The sequence below is a fragment of the Episyrphus balteatus genome, chromosome 1 (genome assembly GCF_945859705.1).
Source record: "Episyrphus balteatus chromosome 1, idEpiBalt1.1, whole genome shotgun sequence".
In the NCBI taxonomy this organism is placed as follows: domain Eukaryota; kingdom Metazoa; phylum Arthropoda; class Insecta; order Diptera; family Syrphidae; genus Episyrphus; species Episyrphus balteatus.
This window is the reverse complement of record NC_079134.1, coordinates 49,045,771-49,065,839: the sequence shown is the minus strand read 5'-3', so window position 1 is coordinate 49,065,839 and position 20,069 is coordinate 49,045,771. Positions and strand designations below refer to the sequence as shown.

The window sequence follows — 20,069 nt, the reverse complement described above, 5'->3', positions numbered from 1 at the left end:
TCAAATTCGTATCAATAAAATTTTGATTGTTCTCTTGACAATTTTTCTTTTAATTACCGATTTTTAAAGTTATTTCAAAAATTGCCAAGTAAACAATCAAAATTTTATTGATACGAATTTGAACCCAAACTTTAGAACTTGGTACACTTTTACATCTCAGTACTTTTTGTGCCAGCATAATTTCAACATAGGAGAACTTGGCTACTTTTTAATAGTAATGTTTTTGTTGTGATTTCACTACTTTTTGCAAGGTATGGCTGTAGAATTGAAAATCTCTATATTTGATGAAAATTCAGTGAAAATGGGTGGTTGTCACGCCCCCTGGCTAAAATTCTCAAACTTCAAATTTGTTCTCTGTATAAACTACCATCTCTACCATTCTACCAAATTTCAAGATTCTACGATAATCAGAAGTGCTCTATTATATTTAATGAAACTTCAGCGGAAATGGGCGGTTGTCACGCCCCCTGGCTGGAATTCTCAAATTTTAAATTTTTTCCTTTGTATAAACTACCATCTCTACCATTCTACCAAATTTCAAGATTCTACGATAATCAGAAGTGCTCTATTATATTTAATGAAAATTCAGCGGAAATGGGCGGTTGCCACGCCCCCTGGCTGAAATTCTCAAATTTAAAATTTTTTTCCTTTGTATAAACTACCATTCTACCAAATTTCAAGATTCTACGATAATTAGAAGTGCTCTATTATATTTAATGAAAATTCAGCGGAAATGGGCGGATGCCACGCCCCCTGGCTGAAATTCACAAATTTTAAATTTTTTCCTTTGTATAAACTACCAGCTCTACCATTCTACCAAATTTCAAGATTCTACGATAGTCAGAAGTGCTCTATAATATTTGATGATAATTCAGCAGAAATGGGCGGATGCCACGCCCCCTGAATTGAAAATCTCAAATTTTCGATTTTTCCCTTTGTATACACCACAAGCCCTATCACCGTGTAAAATTTCAAGTTTCTACGTTAACGGGAAGTTCTCCATAATTTTGATGATCTGTCAGTGAGTGAGTGAGTGAGTGAGTCAGTCAGTCAGTTACGGTTTTTGCGATTTTTGAAGCCCTATATCTCAGAAACTACTCATCGTAAAAGGCTGAAATTTTGTGAGGAGTTTTGTTTTGACAAGCTCAATAAATGTAGCGAGTTTGAAATTTCTAGCATCTTTGGTGTGGAAGTTAGAGGGCGGTCGAAAATGGCCTGAGTTGTTTCCTGTAAATAAGGGTGTAGTGCCAAAGTTGCTAGAGAACTTGGCTGGGCACTACCGTGCCCCTTGATTTGTGACTATTTAGACTTTGGCAATTAAAAGTCATTATTGAAATTCCATTTCTGTTACTAATGAAATCTAAGACACTTTGAGCTGTAGTCTGCTGAACACTATTTAAGGACAGTCTTTTGAATTCTTGCAACATAGATGCAGTCGATCCAGCTTGCTTTCGATATTCGATTGAATGAAGAATTATCGTTTCTTGTAGTGATATACAATTTTTCAATATTAGTCACCTGAGAGAGCGCAACATAAACGAACTCCTGAGAATGTTCTTTACTATACTCATATACTATTTCGTCAAAAGTTCCAGCTTGCGACTTATGTATAGTTATAGCAATAGCTGAAGTTAATGGAAAATGTTTGCGTTTGGCTATACATTTCCTATCCGATGTTAATGAAATATTTGCTGTTCGTAATTCAATGGCAACAGCGAGATTCCCAACTCTATTTTGCACTGCTAGAGCGGCTGTTTGTTGCCTTTTTTTTTCTACCCACTTTATCTGAACCACAAACTTCCAGCCAAACTCTAATCAATGTGTTACTTTCATCAAAGTCTAGATGTACCAATTTCCCAACAGCACCATTGCATAAACCATCAGTAACGTCGATGTTGGTTGTAATAAGAAAATGCTTTCCAACAACAAAAGTAATTTGAAAAGGCAGTCCACCAGTGTCAATAACAGATTTTTTTGTGTAATTTAAGTCTAAAATTAGCTTCTTGCTCAGTACTTTTAGCGCCAATAATGAGGTTTACGGACGTTGAAAGTACTTTGTCTGCACATTGACTCAAAACCAAATTGTTATAGGCGGCAACATCTTCGTTTTTGGAAAATAAACGAACTCCGTCAGGACATAGTGTAGCAACATCCTCTTTTTTGAAAAATCTCGATTCAATAAGTTGAAACTCATGATCAAGTAGTACATCTCCATTACCTATTTTTGTCAACACTTGTGAAAATGCAACATTAGTAGGGATGGGCTTAACTGCTACTTTTGGATAACTGTTACTACCTGTTATTGCTACTTTCCAATAACAGGTATAAATACCTGTTACTGAAATAACAGTTAGTGATACAATCATAGCCGTAGCTAGGGGGGGTTTCCTCAGACCTAATCTAATCTAATCTAATCTAATCTAATCTAATCTAATCTAATCTAATCTAATCTAATCTAATCTAATCTAATCTAATCTAATCTAATCTAATCTAATCTAATCTAATCTAATCTAATCTAATCTAATCTAATCTAATCTAATCTAATCTAATCTAATCTAATCTAATCTAATCTAATCTAATCTAATCTAATCTAATCTTATCTAATCTAATCTAATCTAATTTCATCTTATCTACGGTGTTGCCTTACAAAATTTTTCGGTTTGGTTCAAAAACAACTATATAAACAATAGTTGATTTCAGTCTGGTCCTCCTTTCATTCAATACGAGTCCAGCCTTCGAAAATAAGCGTTCGCATGGAACGGACGACGCCATCGAACATAAATATTCACTTGCAAGCTAGCTTAAAAAGGGATAATTCTGTCTGTTCTGAGACCACCACCTAAGAGGGTCCTCAGTTTATAATAATGGAGGTTCTTCTAAGAACCTTTGAACCTCAACTATAGCTCTAGAGCTGTTAGTTCCGTTCGGTTTTCGCGCTGCAGCTGTAGCATCATATAAGCTCCAGATAGAAGTTGAGTCGGTAGTACTGGGCCTTGGAGCGACGACTGCAGTTGTTGGAGCATTGCCTTTAGCGCGACTTATTCTACACGCGACTTGATCTATTATCGTTTTCTTAGTCTGCTCTGCAGTTGTCTCGTCAGAAAAGGCAATGTTTTTAAAACGGGGGTCTAAAAACGTTGCAGCGCATGGAGTTTTACTACCTTCAATTTTGTTGAACCTCCGGGAAACATCCTTTTCTAGCGAAGCTATTAAAGTTTCTATTATAGCCAAAGGTTGACCGATTTCCTTCCGAAGGGTAGTAAGTACATTTATTAATCCATTTATCAGGATTATCACCATCGATCCTGAAAGGTATTTTTCGCCGCTTATGATGTTGGTGATGTTTTCGAATGGCTTTAGGGCTTGGACTGCTTGCTGGATAACTAGCCAATCATCCGCTGTCAGAACAGGAAGATCTTTATCTATTAAGGCTGTCGTTGCCTTTATCGCTTCTTTAAGCTCAAGGAACCGATCCATCATATAATATGTAGAATTCCTTCTGTTGGCTACATCTAGTATAAGTTTTTTTGCTGGTACAGTTTTAGTTTGTGATTCGCCGTTGAACTTTTTCGGAAGAAGGTTACAACCTTACGCATTTTGTCCGTAATTGGAGCAAGGCATTTAATGCTACTCATTGTTATCAGGTTGACGGTGTGGGCTAAGCACCCGAAATGTTTCCATTGAAGTTGCGTTGTTAGAGCCCCAACAATGTTTGCTGCGTTATCTGAAACCGCTAGCATTATTTTGTCCCTCAAGTCCCAAGCATCAGTCATGTCCCGAAGTTGTGTGGCTTTCATTGAAGCTCTCACATCCAAGTAGGCATGATTGGAGATGGAAATCCTTGTCTATAAAATGTATGGTCACTCCGATAAAGCTTTCGTTGTTGCATGAAGTCCATCCATCAGTTGTTGTCAAACAACACTTACTCACTTCCTTGACTTTTTTCTTGCATTTCAAAAGTACTTCTTCCAACCGAGAGGGTATCATGCTTTTGGAAATCTTTTTCCTACTGGGAAGATCATAACCCGGATTTAAAGCTTTAACAAAGCTCTTGAAGCCACTATCCTCCACTACTCTGAAAGGCTGAAAAACCTGCGTAGAAAGCCCTAATAGTTCACTATCAATTTTTTCTTTCTGTGATGGCATTACTTTTTTTGGGACAAAGCCTTCCATTGAAGACTGATTAAGACGATTCGAAGCTGCTCTGGAGCAGGATGCCTGAGGCGCAGTTGCTGTTGGTTGTGTACTCTCAGTAATAATATCATCCACAACCATAGGTTCACTATTTGAACCACTAGATTGTGGAAGATTGTCAGAATTGGAAGAAGCAGGGGGACTTATGTTTGAAACACTAATTTTGCTGTTGTGTACACCTCCTTCAACCTATTATATAGATTTCGCAGATTAAAATGAATAATTCATAAAAATAAATGTTTTTTTTTTATAAAAAAAAATACATTTAAAAAACCTGCTTTAGAATTCTCATAAGATATTTCAAAAAATTAATTTAAGACCAGGAGTTCGGTCAGGAGCAGAACATGCAGGAATTTGTAAGCCTTTTCTTCTTTATTTAAAAAAAAAAAATAGTATTCAAGACGAAGATATTCCTGGGTGTCCTGACTGGATCCTTGGTCCTAGAGAAACGTTTTATATGTCATTAGAAACTAGGTTCCATGCTCAAGCGAACCTCATCAACAGTTTTTCCTTTAAGGGAATATTTAAAAGAATGACATCTTTAGTCAACATATACATCGTTGTTAATTAAACCGAAAAATATTATGATCATGACGATGTTGACTGAAGATGTCATTATTTTAAATATAACCTTCAAGGAAAAAAGATTGATGATGTGCTATTATGCATATTCCCTTGTTTCCAAATTGGTATTAAACATTTTTCTAGGACCAAGGATCCAGTCAGGCCGACTTTGAAGTCGTCCTGGTCGATTATCCTGCACCATTTGGTCAGTGGGGTGCTTGCTGGCCATATGCTTTTTTAAATTTGTGACCGAGCTCTTGAAAGAGAGTTTAGACTTACAGATTTTGCATTTAGCAAATTCAGAGTCAGCTCCAATGTGGGTAAAATGCTCCCAAATGGCACTTCTCTTTATTCGAGAGCTCATGGTCTAGGTGTTGCTGTTCCTGAAACGAAAAGGTTCTTTTCGAACCTGGTGTCTTAGTCACTTCTCACTTTAACTGCACTAGTGCACTTCACTTGTCATCGTCGTTTTCACAAAACGTACAGTGTTTTTTTTTTAAGTTTAGAAAAAACCAAGAAAAAATTATTATTAAAGATAATAGTTTAAATCGCTTTAAAAAAAGCGTATTTAACTAGGCAGTTCGGGGCTTCGGGCACGAGATAACAAGATCTAGATCACTCGAAAAATCAAAAATCTAATTGCAAATCGCAATTAGAATTCACAACTCGAATTATATGAACATAAATTGGATAAAAATCAAATTTCGTTTTTATAACCGAAAACAGAACTCGCAAATCGCATTCAAATTTTCAATTAGATAGATTTTTTTCTTCAGCACTCTTTCTCTTTCTTATAAGAATTTTCAATTCATCTTCTTATTGGTTGTTTAGGTGCTGAATGCTGTTGCTGACAAACGGTAAAATAACGATACTTTTAATTGCTCTAATTTGACAGAAATAAAGGCGCGATCAACAAAAGTGGGCTCTTTTTGAGACTGTCTTTTTCTTTTCTCTTTCTAATTTTTAAGTTGGTGAAAAAACCAAACCAAGATCATAAAATAGCTGCGTTCCTTTGGAAACATTTATTGAACTACTTTTTCAATACAGTAAAAGTAGTTGAAAGCAACTTTAAGTACTAGCAGAGAGCAGTTTATTATATAAGCAGTAAATGCCCACAAAGGAACGCCGGTAATAATTATTGAGAAGTGACTTTTCAAAACCGGATACAAACACTTTTTGTCATTTCTGAAATCTGATATCTCAAAAAATCGAAAAAAAAACTAAATGATAAATTGTGATTTTTCATACGATTTTCAGATTTTGCCTGTCTTTTGTATTAACTTGGTGATTAAACTAACCAAAGCATTTGAATGAAAAGAAGAGATCTGCAAACTTAGTTTTAAAAAAGTGGAAAGTGATTTTATCATTTATCCCCTTTTGAAAAGTCACTCCTCAATTATGAACTAAATTCTTGATTAAAGCCAAGTACGCAGAACGAACTAAATTTAAGCTAGCATACAAAATTCTCTCCAAAATTAAGCCGAGTTAAAATGTTTTTCAGAATATTAGCAGAGTTGTGTTTGGTTTAAGCTCTAAGCCTAGTACGCAGCTGAAGCGAAACGAAAAATTTGAAGTCTCCAATCTCAAAAGCGAACACGTTAACGAAAAAATACCATCGGGTAATAGAGCAAATTAAAAATAATAAAATAACAAATCAAAAAATTCAAGAAAAACATCAGAAAATAAGTTTTAGGGCAAAAAAAAATTATTATAAGTTCCTTGATAATTTTGAGTAAGCAGATAGTTTTGATCCGAGTAACAGGTATTATAGGAGCATTTGTGATTTTAACAGATTATTCGCCTGAACTAAAAGTATCAAAGATGAATTTTATCAAAAGTAACAGATATTATAAATTCCTTGATAATTTTGACTAAGCAGATAATTTTGATCCGAGTAACAGGTATTACAGATTATTACCGATAAAATTAATTTTTTGTGTAGGATAAGAGAAAGTTGTTTGGATAATTAGTAGGTATTTTTCATTTTATTAACCTTCTTATTACCGAAAATTTTCTTGGATTTAAAAAAAATATAATTTAATTTAAATTTATTTTAGATACTGAAAATATTAACTGGTCTTCTTCCTTATTCCTCTCTTTGTTGTCTAGCACAATTTATGTAACCTTCTCTGTCTGACTTAAGAAAGTTGAACAAGAAACAGAAGAAAAAATCACAAAAAGTTGAACAAGAAACAGAAGAATAGGAAGAGAAAACAAAATAAAGATAATTTTGTTTGCTTCTGATTTATGGTCTTCTTCCTTACTCCTCTCTTTGTTTTCTAACACAATTTATATAACCCTCTCCGTCTGAACCAAAACCATTCACACATCCATGCAAGCTTCGTACAATCGTATCATATGCATTAGGGTGCTTCTTATATGATCGAAAAAATCTTTTTTTCGATTTTTTAATGGGACACCCCTGCATTATGTTCTACCATATAAGTATAGTGTATGGTATTTTTTTCCGATTTTAATATTAAAATTATTTAGGGGTCGCTACCATTCACTAAAGATTTAAGTAAAAAAAAAGATCAATTTCAACAAAATTTTTTTTGTTACAATACAAAGTACGTTTAAGACCCGATTTTTCAATCTTCTAATAAACAGTCAGTTAACTGTCTGTCAAATAAAGATATTAGGCTCATGAACAATAGGGGGGTTCACATTGACCAACTTACCGGACAGACCGATTGTCATTTAGCCTGATGGCCGAATTATATTTTTCGTTCACACTCATCAGACAATTTTCATCAAAACCCATTTTTCAGCTTATTTTTAATATATCTTTACACTATTCTGTTCTCAAATTAGAGAGAATGGATTATCACTGTCTGCCGGACAGACATGTCGTTCAATTGACTAACATGTCCGTCCGACCACCAAAAAATCAAAATTTTTTGAAAACCATCCGGCAAACCGGACAGGTCGTCGGATGGGTGTTCACACTATCAAAACAGCATCAGATCAGACCAAACGGCGGCTGGTCTGTCCGGTAAGTTAGTCAATGTGAACCCCCCTAATCAGATAAAATAATTGAATTTTTCAATTAAGCTATTCTACAGAATAACACAAAAAAATGTCAAATTCAAAAATATTCAAAATTAAACTTTATTTTTATTCCGCTGTATTTTTATCAAAACTTCTTTCAAAACAGTTAAAGATTTAATATAAAGTACTTAATTCTGATTACAAATTTTTAAATTTTCTGAGAAAAAAAAACAAAATTTGGTGTATTTTTCAAAACTTTGAGTTGTGGTAGCGAACCCTAGAACGTGTTTAAACTGCACCAAATTTTACCCAATTTATATTTAAGGCAGGAAGAACAAAATGAAAGGGTGTCCCATTAAAATTTCGAAAATTGATTTTTAAGAAGCACCCTAATATGCATATACACACATACATACCATCATAAGTGTAATAATTTTTCGTTACGTTTTTTCTTGGTTAGCTCCCCATGCCAGGATTGCGTTAAAATCTATGCAATAGCTTAAAAAAAAAAACATGTAATATATATTACATTATTCCAAATGTCTTTTTTCTCCGTGTAATTTATCACATCTTGAAAAATTTAAATGCATTTAATTGAATTTTAAAAAAAATTAGTAAAAATTCAACATTATGATCTTCTAAGTGGGTCACGGAAATAGGAATAATTTTCATTTATGGGAAAACTTAAATCTTTTTAATAAAATTTTAATTAATAACCATTCTCTGTTTTAAAAATTGTTATTTATTAAGTAATAAGATAAAGAAATTTAATTTTTATCAACTATCAATTGATAGTTGTTAATCGGAATTAGGGTGAATACTGAATAAAAGTGTAAATAAAAGTTTAAATAAATAATAAATTCATTAATGTGAAAAACAAAATTCTTTGAAAAAGATAATAGTTACGATATTTTTTTAAATAGGTACGAATAAAAACTTTTCAAAAGTTCTTTTGAAGGTTGTCATTTATTTTGGAATTTACATTGTATGAAAAAAATGTAAAAACTTATTTTACATTATATTTTTAATAGCATCATCATTTAGCTTGCTGCAAGTACACAGATACCAACCACACCGACAATGGCATAGGCCAGTATAAATGAAATGGATGTATTTATAGCATTTTTAATGAAAACATGCAAAATAATTAAGACCACATAATGGAAACATAGAATAAGATACAAAAATTAAAATTTAAATAATATAAATCCAATAAAGCTTGTAATATTTTTGAAAGGAGTAAAATTGAAGAATGGGGAGTATGGGAGTACGGTGAACGTGACCTACAAAAAATGAAATTGCTTCAAAAATTCACCAATCAGGTATAATAACAATAATGATTATGTCAACACTGATAGAGTAAATTTATTCAAAAAGAAGTATGGCTCAAAACATTCTGGGCCATTTTTCAGGAAAATACATAGCTTTGAGTCAAGGAACATTCCACCATGCTGGAAGACACTCAAGTAACAAATTTTACTCGCAATTTTTTAGCTCCATGTGGCTTTCAGCTACGGAATCTGCCTGTCAAAAATATAAGGCCGAACAATGTGGATGGGTTATAAATAATACAAATAAAATTCTAGAACCTTATTGGTTCGGGGGTAGCTCAACGCTATTGGGGGTTGAAGATGTCATACAGAAAGATGAAGAAGAAGACATTAACTGTGAAGATTTTTCATCTGATTCTTCAGAAGAATTTGATTAAAAATTAATAAATTTGAAAATAATTTGACTGCTTTGTGAAGCCTTCAAGTCGGTCAAGTGATTTCTTCGCAATGGTACAAAGCCTTAGTACTGTCTAATAGTTCCCGAATAATAGTTAGGACTCCTTATTTTTAAGAATTTTGAATTGAAATCGTCAGTCTAGCGTTATAAAAGTTGTTCCAGGACAACGGATCTCAATTTTCAAAGACTTAAGCTTTTTTATTTAATTTCTTGACTTGTTTAATTTCCTAATGCTATGATTTGTGACACTCGCGTCTGCCAGTGGTCAAAACATACGGGCGGTTATAACCTTATATTCGGGATTCGCAATCATAAAAAATTAGAGCTCTTGTGGAGCGAGGCATTGCATTGGTTTTGGTGTGCTGAAGAGTCAGTTTCACTGTTTGGCCAAAAATTCTTAATCTTTATTTAATTTCTGGATCAACTCATTTAATTTATGTTTTATTTATCGTGATATTCATAATTTTTCGTCATGTGTTCTATTTTTTTTTTTCTTTCAATTTAATTCTCTTTTCTTCTATCTTCTGATAGATTTTTAAGGCCCCAACCCATAGAATCCGTTGCGTCCGTTCCGTCAATCCATCCGTTGAAGTTGAAGTTTGGGACAGAAAGGGGTGACCCATAGAATACGTCGTACGACGGATTGCTTTTTGACAGCTCACTTCAAATTCCGAGGTGTGTTCGATATTTTATCGCTGAATGTGCACTAAGGAAGTTCTGATGCAAGAAATTTTTAACTATTCTTTTTCTTTTTTTTAATGAAATAAAATGCGTGACTAGATTTTATATAGGTACTTGCTCTTCAGTTAAAAATAATTTTTAATAACAGATTATCATTTGTAGATATGACTTTGGCATAATAAAATTGAACTCTACAACAGAATTTTAGTATTTAATTGATATAATTTATTAGATATATCATTAAATGTTACTTTTATTACATTTTCTTCACAAATAAACAATTAAAGTTCACAATTCATAAAATCGGAGAAGAAAAGAACACAGTTCTTAGTTCTGAAATTCCCCGGTGTGCACTCTAAAACAGAAAATTGAACAGATCTATTGTTGACAACCAATGTCAAAGCATACGACGGATGAAAAAGTAGAAAGTTGGGCAACTTCTTCCGTCGAATCCGTCCGTCTCCGTCCGATCCGTCGCTTATGGGTCGCTTACCATAAGAACGTGTGTATTTTATCGAGCTGTCAGTTGAAAACTTCGACGGAACGGACGCAACGGATTCTATGGGTTGGGCCCTTTAGAGCGTTGTCCGTGGAACCTGAAAGAGTTTCTTTGGTGAATATTTATGTCTTGATGAAAATGGCATGTTGACGCTTTGGTAATGCATTTTTAAAGAAGGTGGCTGAGAGGTTTACAATTGTGGCAACGAAGTGAAATTTTGATTTGGTGGCAACAAGCTGTCGACATAAATTGTTTTCTCCTCTTCTTCACCGCAATATACATAATGTATAATGTCCTGAGCCTTTAAATAAAACAAAGTCTTTGGTACGGAATGGTATTTGAAATTTTATGATCATTCCTAAAACAATTTTGTCGGAGCTTATTTCGCTCACCGAAGACGGTACACCTTTGACATGGCTTTAGAAATTATGATGCCAACTATCCTGTTTCCTTTTGGTAATTGGCCCATTGAAACCACCTTTCTCCCTCTGATCTTTGATGGGACTGTCCTGAGCTCGAAACACGGAAATTTATTCTGTTAAACTTGTACAATGTACATACTTTAAATCCTTAAACTACTTTCTCCATTTAAATCCATCCTTTATGACTCCTCCTTAACAGTTAATTTTAGCCCTTAGATTTGTGTATTCATTTTCATGGGAATAGACATCGTCAGCTGTTGTGAATCTTTAAAATTAAGTGTTTTGTAAATTTATTCATATTATTTAATATAAATGTTATGTTGATGCTTACTTATCATTTTGCCCCATCCGGTCTTTCTTCTAAAAAGTGTATCAAATATTCTTATTAAATTGCCTATGATCTTTCTCCACATTTTTTGCTTTCCATTTACATAGTTAGTGGCTCCAAGGATTGACTGTATCGCATTAGGTATGGGAGTCATCTTTTTATATTCTCAATATATTTTGACTCGCTTCATGGACCATACCAAAAAAGTTATTTGAACTTATTATATCAGTAACAGCCGCCAGCAAAATATGAAACATTTAAAATCTTCTGTCCAAAATTTGTACTGAAAATGTCCTATGTAACCAACGCTAAATTGGAATTGTTCCCGTTTCTCAAGATGGTAATGGGTCTGGTTTTGTTCGACAAAATGAAATCATTTAGCTCTTGTTTTGTTTGTAGTACGAATCGAATATGTTGACACGCTCTGGTATTAAAATCTTTTGTTTTTTACATCTTCAATTGGCTGAACTATGGTCTTCTAAGCAGATTCTACTATTCTTCACTTCGTAAGAGCTAACTAGAATTTCCACTACTGTCGATTCTATTGCCCAGTTATTAACATAGAGTGTTGTTGCTCATGCATGATAAAGCGTAGGTTTCAATTGTTTCAAATTCAGCAAAATGTGATGCATAGAAAAAAGATATTTTTCCCGGTTGTATATGTAAAAAAAAAATCATTTAAATATTGTTTAAATTTTATTAAAGTCAAAATAACATGCAGAGATATATGGCTGCAAAAATTTTCTTGTATGATTCATTTTCTTTGTTTTTTTATTTGTTTTCTTTGGTGCTCTCGAATTGAAAATTTTGTTATACGTTTTGAAGTTTCTAGAAGAATCTAGATTGTTTTAATGTTTAACAAATTTTAGGTCTAGCCTTTACTTCTTTAGAATGCAAGCATTTTGTACAATTTATTTATCAATTTAAAAACACTTAGGTAAAACTTAAAAGTTAAAAAAAAAACAATTTTCTACATTCCATTCATAAATCTTCATTAAAGCAATGATTTCTTTTCACCACAGCGTATGTGCGTTCATTAAAACGATAATATTCTCTTTTATTCCTCGTACACTTTTTTTTATTGAAGCAAAAATCTTTTCAGTAACAAGTCAACGAAGAACGCATTGCAATCCTTCAACCCTCCACTTTTTAACAATAATTTACATTCATTTTTATAACAAACTTGTGTTTCAACTCTTCAAGCTGTTTGTGCGATAATCGTATACGTTCATTAAGGACATTTTGCAAGTCTTCTTTCTATTTTTTTAAAACGGTGAAATTATAAATTCACGGCAAACAAATAAATTTAATGGCAAACAAAAATAGCAAAATCAAGAGAAAATACAGTCATTAGAATCTTAAAAGTCAACCATTATTTTCTAACAATGTCCTTTTATGTGGGCAGAATTAGTGGTTTGGCTTTTATAGGGAAATGACAAATTCTTGGGGTGAGTGTTGGTTGCTTTCTTTAGGTCTTTTTTCGGATCATGTTGTACTCATGCGAATCCTTGATTGGAAGCAGTTAACCATTGCAGATTCTAAGGTATTTTTTATTATTAGAACTTTGTACATAGATGAAAACGTGTGCAACTTAAAGACTTTTTATCATTTTACAGGACGAGTCGAAACTTTGAGGGGGGCCAAATTTCAAAATCTATGGGTTCACAAAGTATTTCATCTAGGGGGACTTTAAACACCTTAAACCAATATAGAATTAGAAACAAACCAAATTTGATTGCAGTTATAGACACATGAACGAAATTCATGACTTGTCTGAGCTCTGTCATCCCCCTTCTACCTTTATCCTCGTAAATTCTTTCCTTTATCTCCATCACTTTTTTTCTCGATGTAACCACTTTCGTGTATGCACACACACATGTATAAATTTATACTATATTATAGATTTATTCTTGTCAGAGTAACTCTAGAGAGGCAACCAATTGCTTGGAACGGTTGGCAAAAGCCATTCAAAGCATATTTATAGGGCATTTGGATTTCTGTCACGTTCTGCTTTATGTTTTTTGACATTAATTTGATGAACAGAATTTATGCAATTTGGTTATTGAAAATCAAACAGAAATGCTTTATGGCAGCGTTTTTTCCATCATTTTTACCCGTCCCGTCGCGTCGTGTCGGTCGCATCGCATCGTCGGATCTCGTGCTATAACTATTTCCTTTTTTTATTCTTTTCTTCTTTCGGTAGAAATGTTACACTTGATTTTCAACCCCTGAGGTTTCTTAACACCCTTAGTTGATGGCAAAGTTTGTATGAAAAGTAAAGAAATAAGGTATTTCAGCGTTTATTTGAAATGTTTAGTGCAACATTAAGTTTTTAGATATCAGCATTAAGGATAACTAAGACTTACACTAATTTAAATGTTGCTGCGTCTGTAATTTTTGACTCAAGTCGAGGACTCAAGCCTACAACTTTATTCTCTCTACAACGGCCATGTAACGGAAATTTAAAAGGTAATTTTTTTTTTCAAAAACGAGTCTAACGATTTTGATTACAATATGCAATGCTACAAATAAGACAATAAGTATATAAGCACTTTAATTCATATAGAGCCGATAGGGGGCGATACCTTGATTTTAAAAAGTTCGGTTTCAGTCTTTTTATTCGCAGCATTACCCTTGCCAGATCAGACGTTCCCGAAAATGGTAAAAAAAATCAGTTTTTGATGTCGGAGGTATAATCACAAGTATGATACATATACCAAAAAACCAGAAAAAATAAAACGATTCAAAAAATCTGGGTACCAGACATTTTCTGAAATGCATTTTCAGAAAAGAGTTTAGCTAATTTTCTTTCCCCTTAAATATAACCATCTGGTGGTATCTCTTGAAAAATTATAACTACCTCTTGATAGAAAATAAATAAGTTTAAGAAGCAACTCATTCAAAACGCGATTCAATGAGTTTATGGTCCAGGAATGGAATAATGCCTAGTACCAGGATGTTATAGGAAGCAAACAAATACTTGTTACATTAGGAACACGTTGTTTTCTCTATAAAAATGAACATTCAATGTTAATAAGAGAGAAAATAAAGGTGCTAGAAAGTATGCAAGAAGAGGCCGATACTCGCATGATGCTTCATTTAGCTTATCTTCCTCCCCGCTACTCAGCACTCAGCTATAGTGAAATCTCCCGACGCATATGTTTGATTTATAGATTATATCTTTTAATTCCATTCCCAAATTACAAAACCAATTAAAGATATGGCTCGAAATTGGAAATGTATCAAAGAATACTTTGAGGTAAATAATAAAAGGATTAAAAATATTTAACATTTATTTTCAACCAAAATTTTATGTAAGGTACATTAACATTAACGAAATGTTTATTAATTTTGGGCCCAACCTTTGTGATGCATTACCTGCATTTCATAGTTTCACGGGCTGTGACTATACTTTTTAAAAAAAGGACAGAACAAACAAAAAATCACCAGATTTTCAAGATGCATTTTCAAATATTGGAAATGCAGTTTGCATAAGCGAGGACGACATAAACATAATTGAAGAGTTTTTCTGTAAAATGTATAACACCTCTTCTGTGATAGAACAACGAAGATATGAATTGTTTTACAAGACGTGTAAGCCTTCATCCGAAAAAATCTTCAAAAATATTAAAAGTAAGTTAAACTTTTACCTTCTGTAAATAGTTTTTAACCCTTATGCCAAAACGGTATACAGGTTTTGGAGGTAGTATTTTGCCTCCTAACAAGAGCGTTTTGTTGGAGCCGATAAAACACTGTAACTCAGAAGTAATTTGTGGAAGAATGCCATTTGAAACAATACAGTAAATATTTCACCATGTCAAACTGGTTGGACAATGGAAGCTGGCGTAGTTCGATTAAAATGGTTCCAAGGAAATCCTACGCAAGACAGAATAGGACATTTTAAAGGAAGAAGAATTCAAAACTGAAATCGATTTAGAGAACGATTCGGATTCGATCGAATGAATCAGAAGAAGATGATTAATTTAAAAAAATAAACTATTGTGAGATTACTAGTTAAAAAACAAATTATGTAAAATTTTAATACATTTAAGACTTTTTAAGATATTAGATATACAATAGACAATTTAAATAGAATTCATAAAATGGTTTCAGTTCCAGAAACAAAATGTATTTATGTGTGAGAATCAGTGTTTCCAAACACTTCAAGGACGTCTGGTGGTGGTAAGGCCGTAGTTAAAACGTCTGATACTAATTTATTTTCTATCAAGAGGTAGTTATAATGTTTTAAGAGGTACCACCAGATGGTTTTATGGGGAAAGAAAATTTGCTTACCTAACTCTTTTCTGACCAAGCGAGTTCAGAGGCCAGTACACTACGCATTGCGCGACCTCACCACATGATTAGTTTCACCCAAATGTTGGCCTTTTAGCTTATCAACATTTCAAATTAATAGATTTAGCTTGGTCTTTCAAGTAGTTTTTCAAGTGTGACGGAAAAAGTTTTTCAAATTAAATGAAAAATTACTAGACTTAGCACCACATAAAAATTGAATAAAGGAGTCGGATGGAACAGTGCTGTAACTCTAGCCATAACCACATTGTGTAAGCACTTTCAAGATGTCAAGAGATTCCCGGCGCATGGCGCATCTCTAAGTCCACAATTGAAATTCGTATTGGCTGTAAGCGAACGATTAGATCAAGTTGATAATTTAGTTGCTCGGCCATTCCTAAGTTGCCGCTGTACAACACATTTATAAGGTAGGTTCAAAAAAGGCTTGGAAATAATTTAATTAATCCAGAAGATGTTTTGGAGCCTTAACACTAGTGCTCCCGCCGCGCTAACAGCAGAAGAACTTCTTTGTACAATGTTTTGTAACTGTTGTAAAGGTTGTGGTTAAAATTAAGGCTGTAGGCTAGCAGGACTTAACTGCTTTACTGTTTGCGGTCATTGTCATGGACTGTCATGTACAAATACTGTCATAATGGAACCTTAAACTTTGTATAGCAAAAATCAGCCTGTTACAAATTTTTTCCTTAAAAATACAAACCTTTTAAAGTAAAAGCGTAACCAGTCAATATAATATTGTTAGATTTGCGTTACCAAGCCAAGCGAAATTAACCAAACTGTGATTAAAAAAGTCGAACTTTACGAAAAAATCAAGTATTGTCAAGTCTAATAAAGTTCTTGATTTTTGAACATATAGTTTACGAAATGAAAACTAAAAGGTTTTGGTGGAAATACATACAAACAAAAATAATCAAATTCGTTTCAAATTTGAAATGGGTAGCAAAAACCTGGCGTATACCCGAATATAAATTTCCCACAGAAAAAGATAAAAAGATATTCCTGGGAGGAATAGAAATATCAACTTTCGCTTGGAAAGATAACATAGTAGCCTAGCTATTCAACTCCAGACCAGGTATAACAAAGTCGGTAAAAGTTATAAGACAATTTAGCGATCCAAAATCCGGAGTGTGTATAATCGCCACATGATGAGAAATGTACGTTTGACGGATAGATAATGGGCAGATACAAAATAAATCTTTGAAGCAGACCTAGGCAAATGTTCATAAAAATGCCCTTCCTTTAAATGTTATAGTAAAATTCTTAGTCGAAAAGAATAAAATAATTGCACAAAGATAAATAGAAAACATGAACCATTTTCCAAAAGATTCAATAAGAAATCATTCGAACACCTTTTTTCATATCTTCATATAAATTGATTCTCCAAACAAATGAACTTGTTTGAAACCAATCCCTGCTACCAATCAAATAAATTGCAAAGTATTCGATTACAATTTTTGTATCCAAAGTGTCAAAACCAACACAATCGTTATTTTATAATGGTTAAAAGTTTCAAATTTCCTTAAAGGAAATCTGCATTCAATCATTGTTTTATATAGAAATGGAAGGACAAGAATAACTTCTCTTTCTGAACCTGGCAACAAAATTTACCTAATCAAGATGACCTCTTTGCCATCATTATGAAAATAAAGTTGAATAATTCATCACTTTTGTTGGGTGCTGTTGCCATCATCGTCCTGCCATTAAGTATTTTATTTATGATAAAGATTTTCTTTGAACTTACCTAGAATAGTCAGGTTTACAGAGAATCATACCACCTCTTGTATAGCAACTGGATCCAATGTCAGCCAGCATTGCCCCACAGCAATAGCATTTGAGGCAAGAGTTGTGCCAGTATCTGTCCAGTGCGTGTAAAAAATATCGTTCGATGATTTTTCCTGAAATATTTCATAAAATTTAATTACTAACAAAACTTCAGTCAATAACAGGGAAATGAACTTTGTAGTAAACAATTTGAAATCTAATCAGAGAGCAATAATTTTCATCTATTTAGTTAGCTTACCTCCACAACCAGAGCACTGTTTAACTGAACAATTATTGTTATTATTCAATTGATGAAAAGCCGGCTGATTATTGCGAGTGGCATTACCACCGCAACCGCTTGCACCATTGTTCCCACCACCACCTCCTCCTCCACCACCGCCACCACCAACACCACCACTTAATGAAAGACTGTGTCCATTTTGGTGGTGCACCACCATGTTACTTCCGTTACAAGAGATACTGTTGCTATTGCTGTTAATGCTTTCACCAATACCGTTATTTCCACCAGCATTACCATTTCCATTGCCATTGCTTCCACTACCCGTGCTAATGTTGGTCGGTGCTGATATACCTCCACCACCATTGCTACCACCGCCGCCATTTGTTTCCGATAGATTTGTATAACAGACACTACTTTCAGGACTCGGCGAATGCGATGTAGAAAGTTCGGAATATGGCTGGAAGTGGGAATTCATTGCTATTGCAGCGGCCAGCTTGACGGTTTAAAGTTTTTTCTTTGTCAGTGAATGGAAGAAAATTATAAACGATTTAGTGATGATGTGCGCCTCACTTTCGATTTAAATATCTGGAATTAAAAAATAAAAAACAAACTAAAATTAGTGAAATCAAATACAAGTAGATGAAAGTTGGTTTTTGATTTTTTTATTCAATAAAAGATTACCACCACTTTGAAGCTTTGGAGTTCAAAATCAGTTATTTTAAGTATGTACAAAGAAATAGAAGGATGATGACTTGTATGAAATCATTTAATAAGCCGGGGCTGGACTTGTACTTGTACTGAAACTTCATTTGATCCAACCCTATTTAGGAAAACAAGTTGGTGGTGAAGCTGAGAAAAATAAAGGTGAGCGAGAGGTTTTGAATCTAGTTGAAGGCTTGAAGAGACACAACATTACATTGGATAATTTTTTTTCCACATACCAACTCGGACAAAAATTGCTTCAGAAGAATCTGACGATGGTTGGAACGGTTCGGAAAAATAAAATAAGTATACCACCAAGACTTTTGTTAGAAAAAAAAACCAGAAGAATCTGACGATGGTTGGCACAGTTCCGAAAAATAAAATAAGTACATATACCAACAAGACTTTTGTTAGAAAAAAACCACTGTTCCGATCAACGTTCGCATTAACGGATTCCAGTTCGCTTGTTTCATATATGTATGAGTAAAAAAAATAAATACACCGTCGGTAGCACAATGGGGCACATCTCAAAAAAGCTGGCATTCAAATCGTGAAGTTGAGCTTTGTCTTAAATAAGCGATCTATTTCTCTTCGAAATAGAATAGAGAATTAAAAATGAGAGAGAGAGAGAATTAATTTGAATTCGACGGAAGCTGTAGACACAGCTTATATAAGCAAGCTTTTCATGAATTGAACGCGGATAATTCGGCTGCGTTTCTTACTTGCCTTTGCCTTGTTCCACTTCGCCTAGTTTCAGGCTCAAAAATAATATGGCAAAATTCACGTCCTAGTTCAACAAGATATAATTATTATATAAAAATTGAATTTTTAAGAGTCTTCAGCAGTATCCGTAGCTGAAAAAAAACAAGAATAGATAAAGATTTTGCCGATCTTCAGCCAAGCAGTGTTGCCGAAAGTACTCCCATAGGAGTATTGTGCTACTTTCAGCACCTCCGTACTCCCGTACTCCTCCTTTCACATTCGTACTCCTATTTTTTTTAATGACAAAAAATATTTTACACTTGTAGCAAAGTGTAATGTCAGCCTGAATAAATTTAATTTACTTTAAATTTAATGAAAATTTGGCAGCACTTTTACCTTCAAAGGGAATTTCCCTTTTTTTTGTTTTGTTGTTTCATTTTATTTTTCGTTTTAATTTTCATCTGTCAGCTTGGTATATATTTTACTGTTACCTTTCCTGAATCTTATATTGTTCTTTGGTGGTTCTGTTTTTTTGTTTGCAGTTCAATAAAATGAAAAGGTTTGTTTAATAAATGCTTAAAATATTTATATTCTTGTAAGAATAATTCAAAGTACCTACATATGTACATAAACTTGTATTATAGATATCTAGACAAATTGGATTCCTTTGAGGCGGTAAAGACAAAAACAAAAATAGATGATGTGTCTTGTGTTGCTAAAGGTTCCACAACGAATGAATCTGCTGCGGTTCCTATAAATTTACCACCAAAATCGCCTGGTGCAAGAATAAACGATGTTGTTGATACACCAACCAAATCAAAATCCGTAAAGAAAAACAAAGATCCTGCCGCCAAAGTCAATGTGCCAAAAAAACCATTAAATGTGTCTTTTTTTGCTGGAGGATTTCAAGACAAAAAAATGGCTGTACTCCTATTTTGTTCAAAATAC

General features: G+C 33.5%; 1 protein-coding gene across 1 annotated transcript in view; it reads right to left on the bottom strand.

Annotated features, from left to right (window-relative positions):
• LOC129920894 (uncharacterized protein DDB_G0283357-like) overlaps positions 1 to 20,069 on the bottom strand; it is a 77,534-nt gene that overhangs the window by 22,329 nt on the left and 35,136 nt on the right. The window contains exons 2-3 of the mRNA XM_056002393.1: positions 17,736 to 18,302; positions 17,457 to 17,610 (exon numbers count right to left, since the gene is read on the bottom strand). Coding sequence (XP_055858368.1) covers positions 17,457 to 17,610; positions 17,736 to 18,192 — 611 coding nt within the window. The 5' untranslated portion in view covers positions 18,193 to 18,302. The remainder of the gene's footprint in view (positions 1 to 17,456; positions 17,611 to 17,735; positions 18,303 to 20,069) is intronic.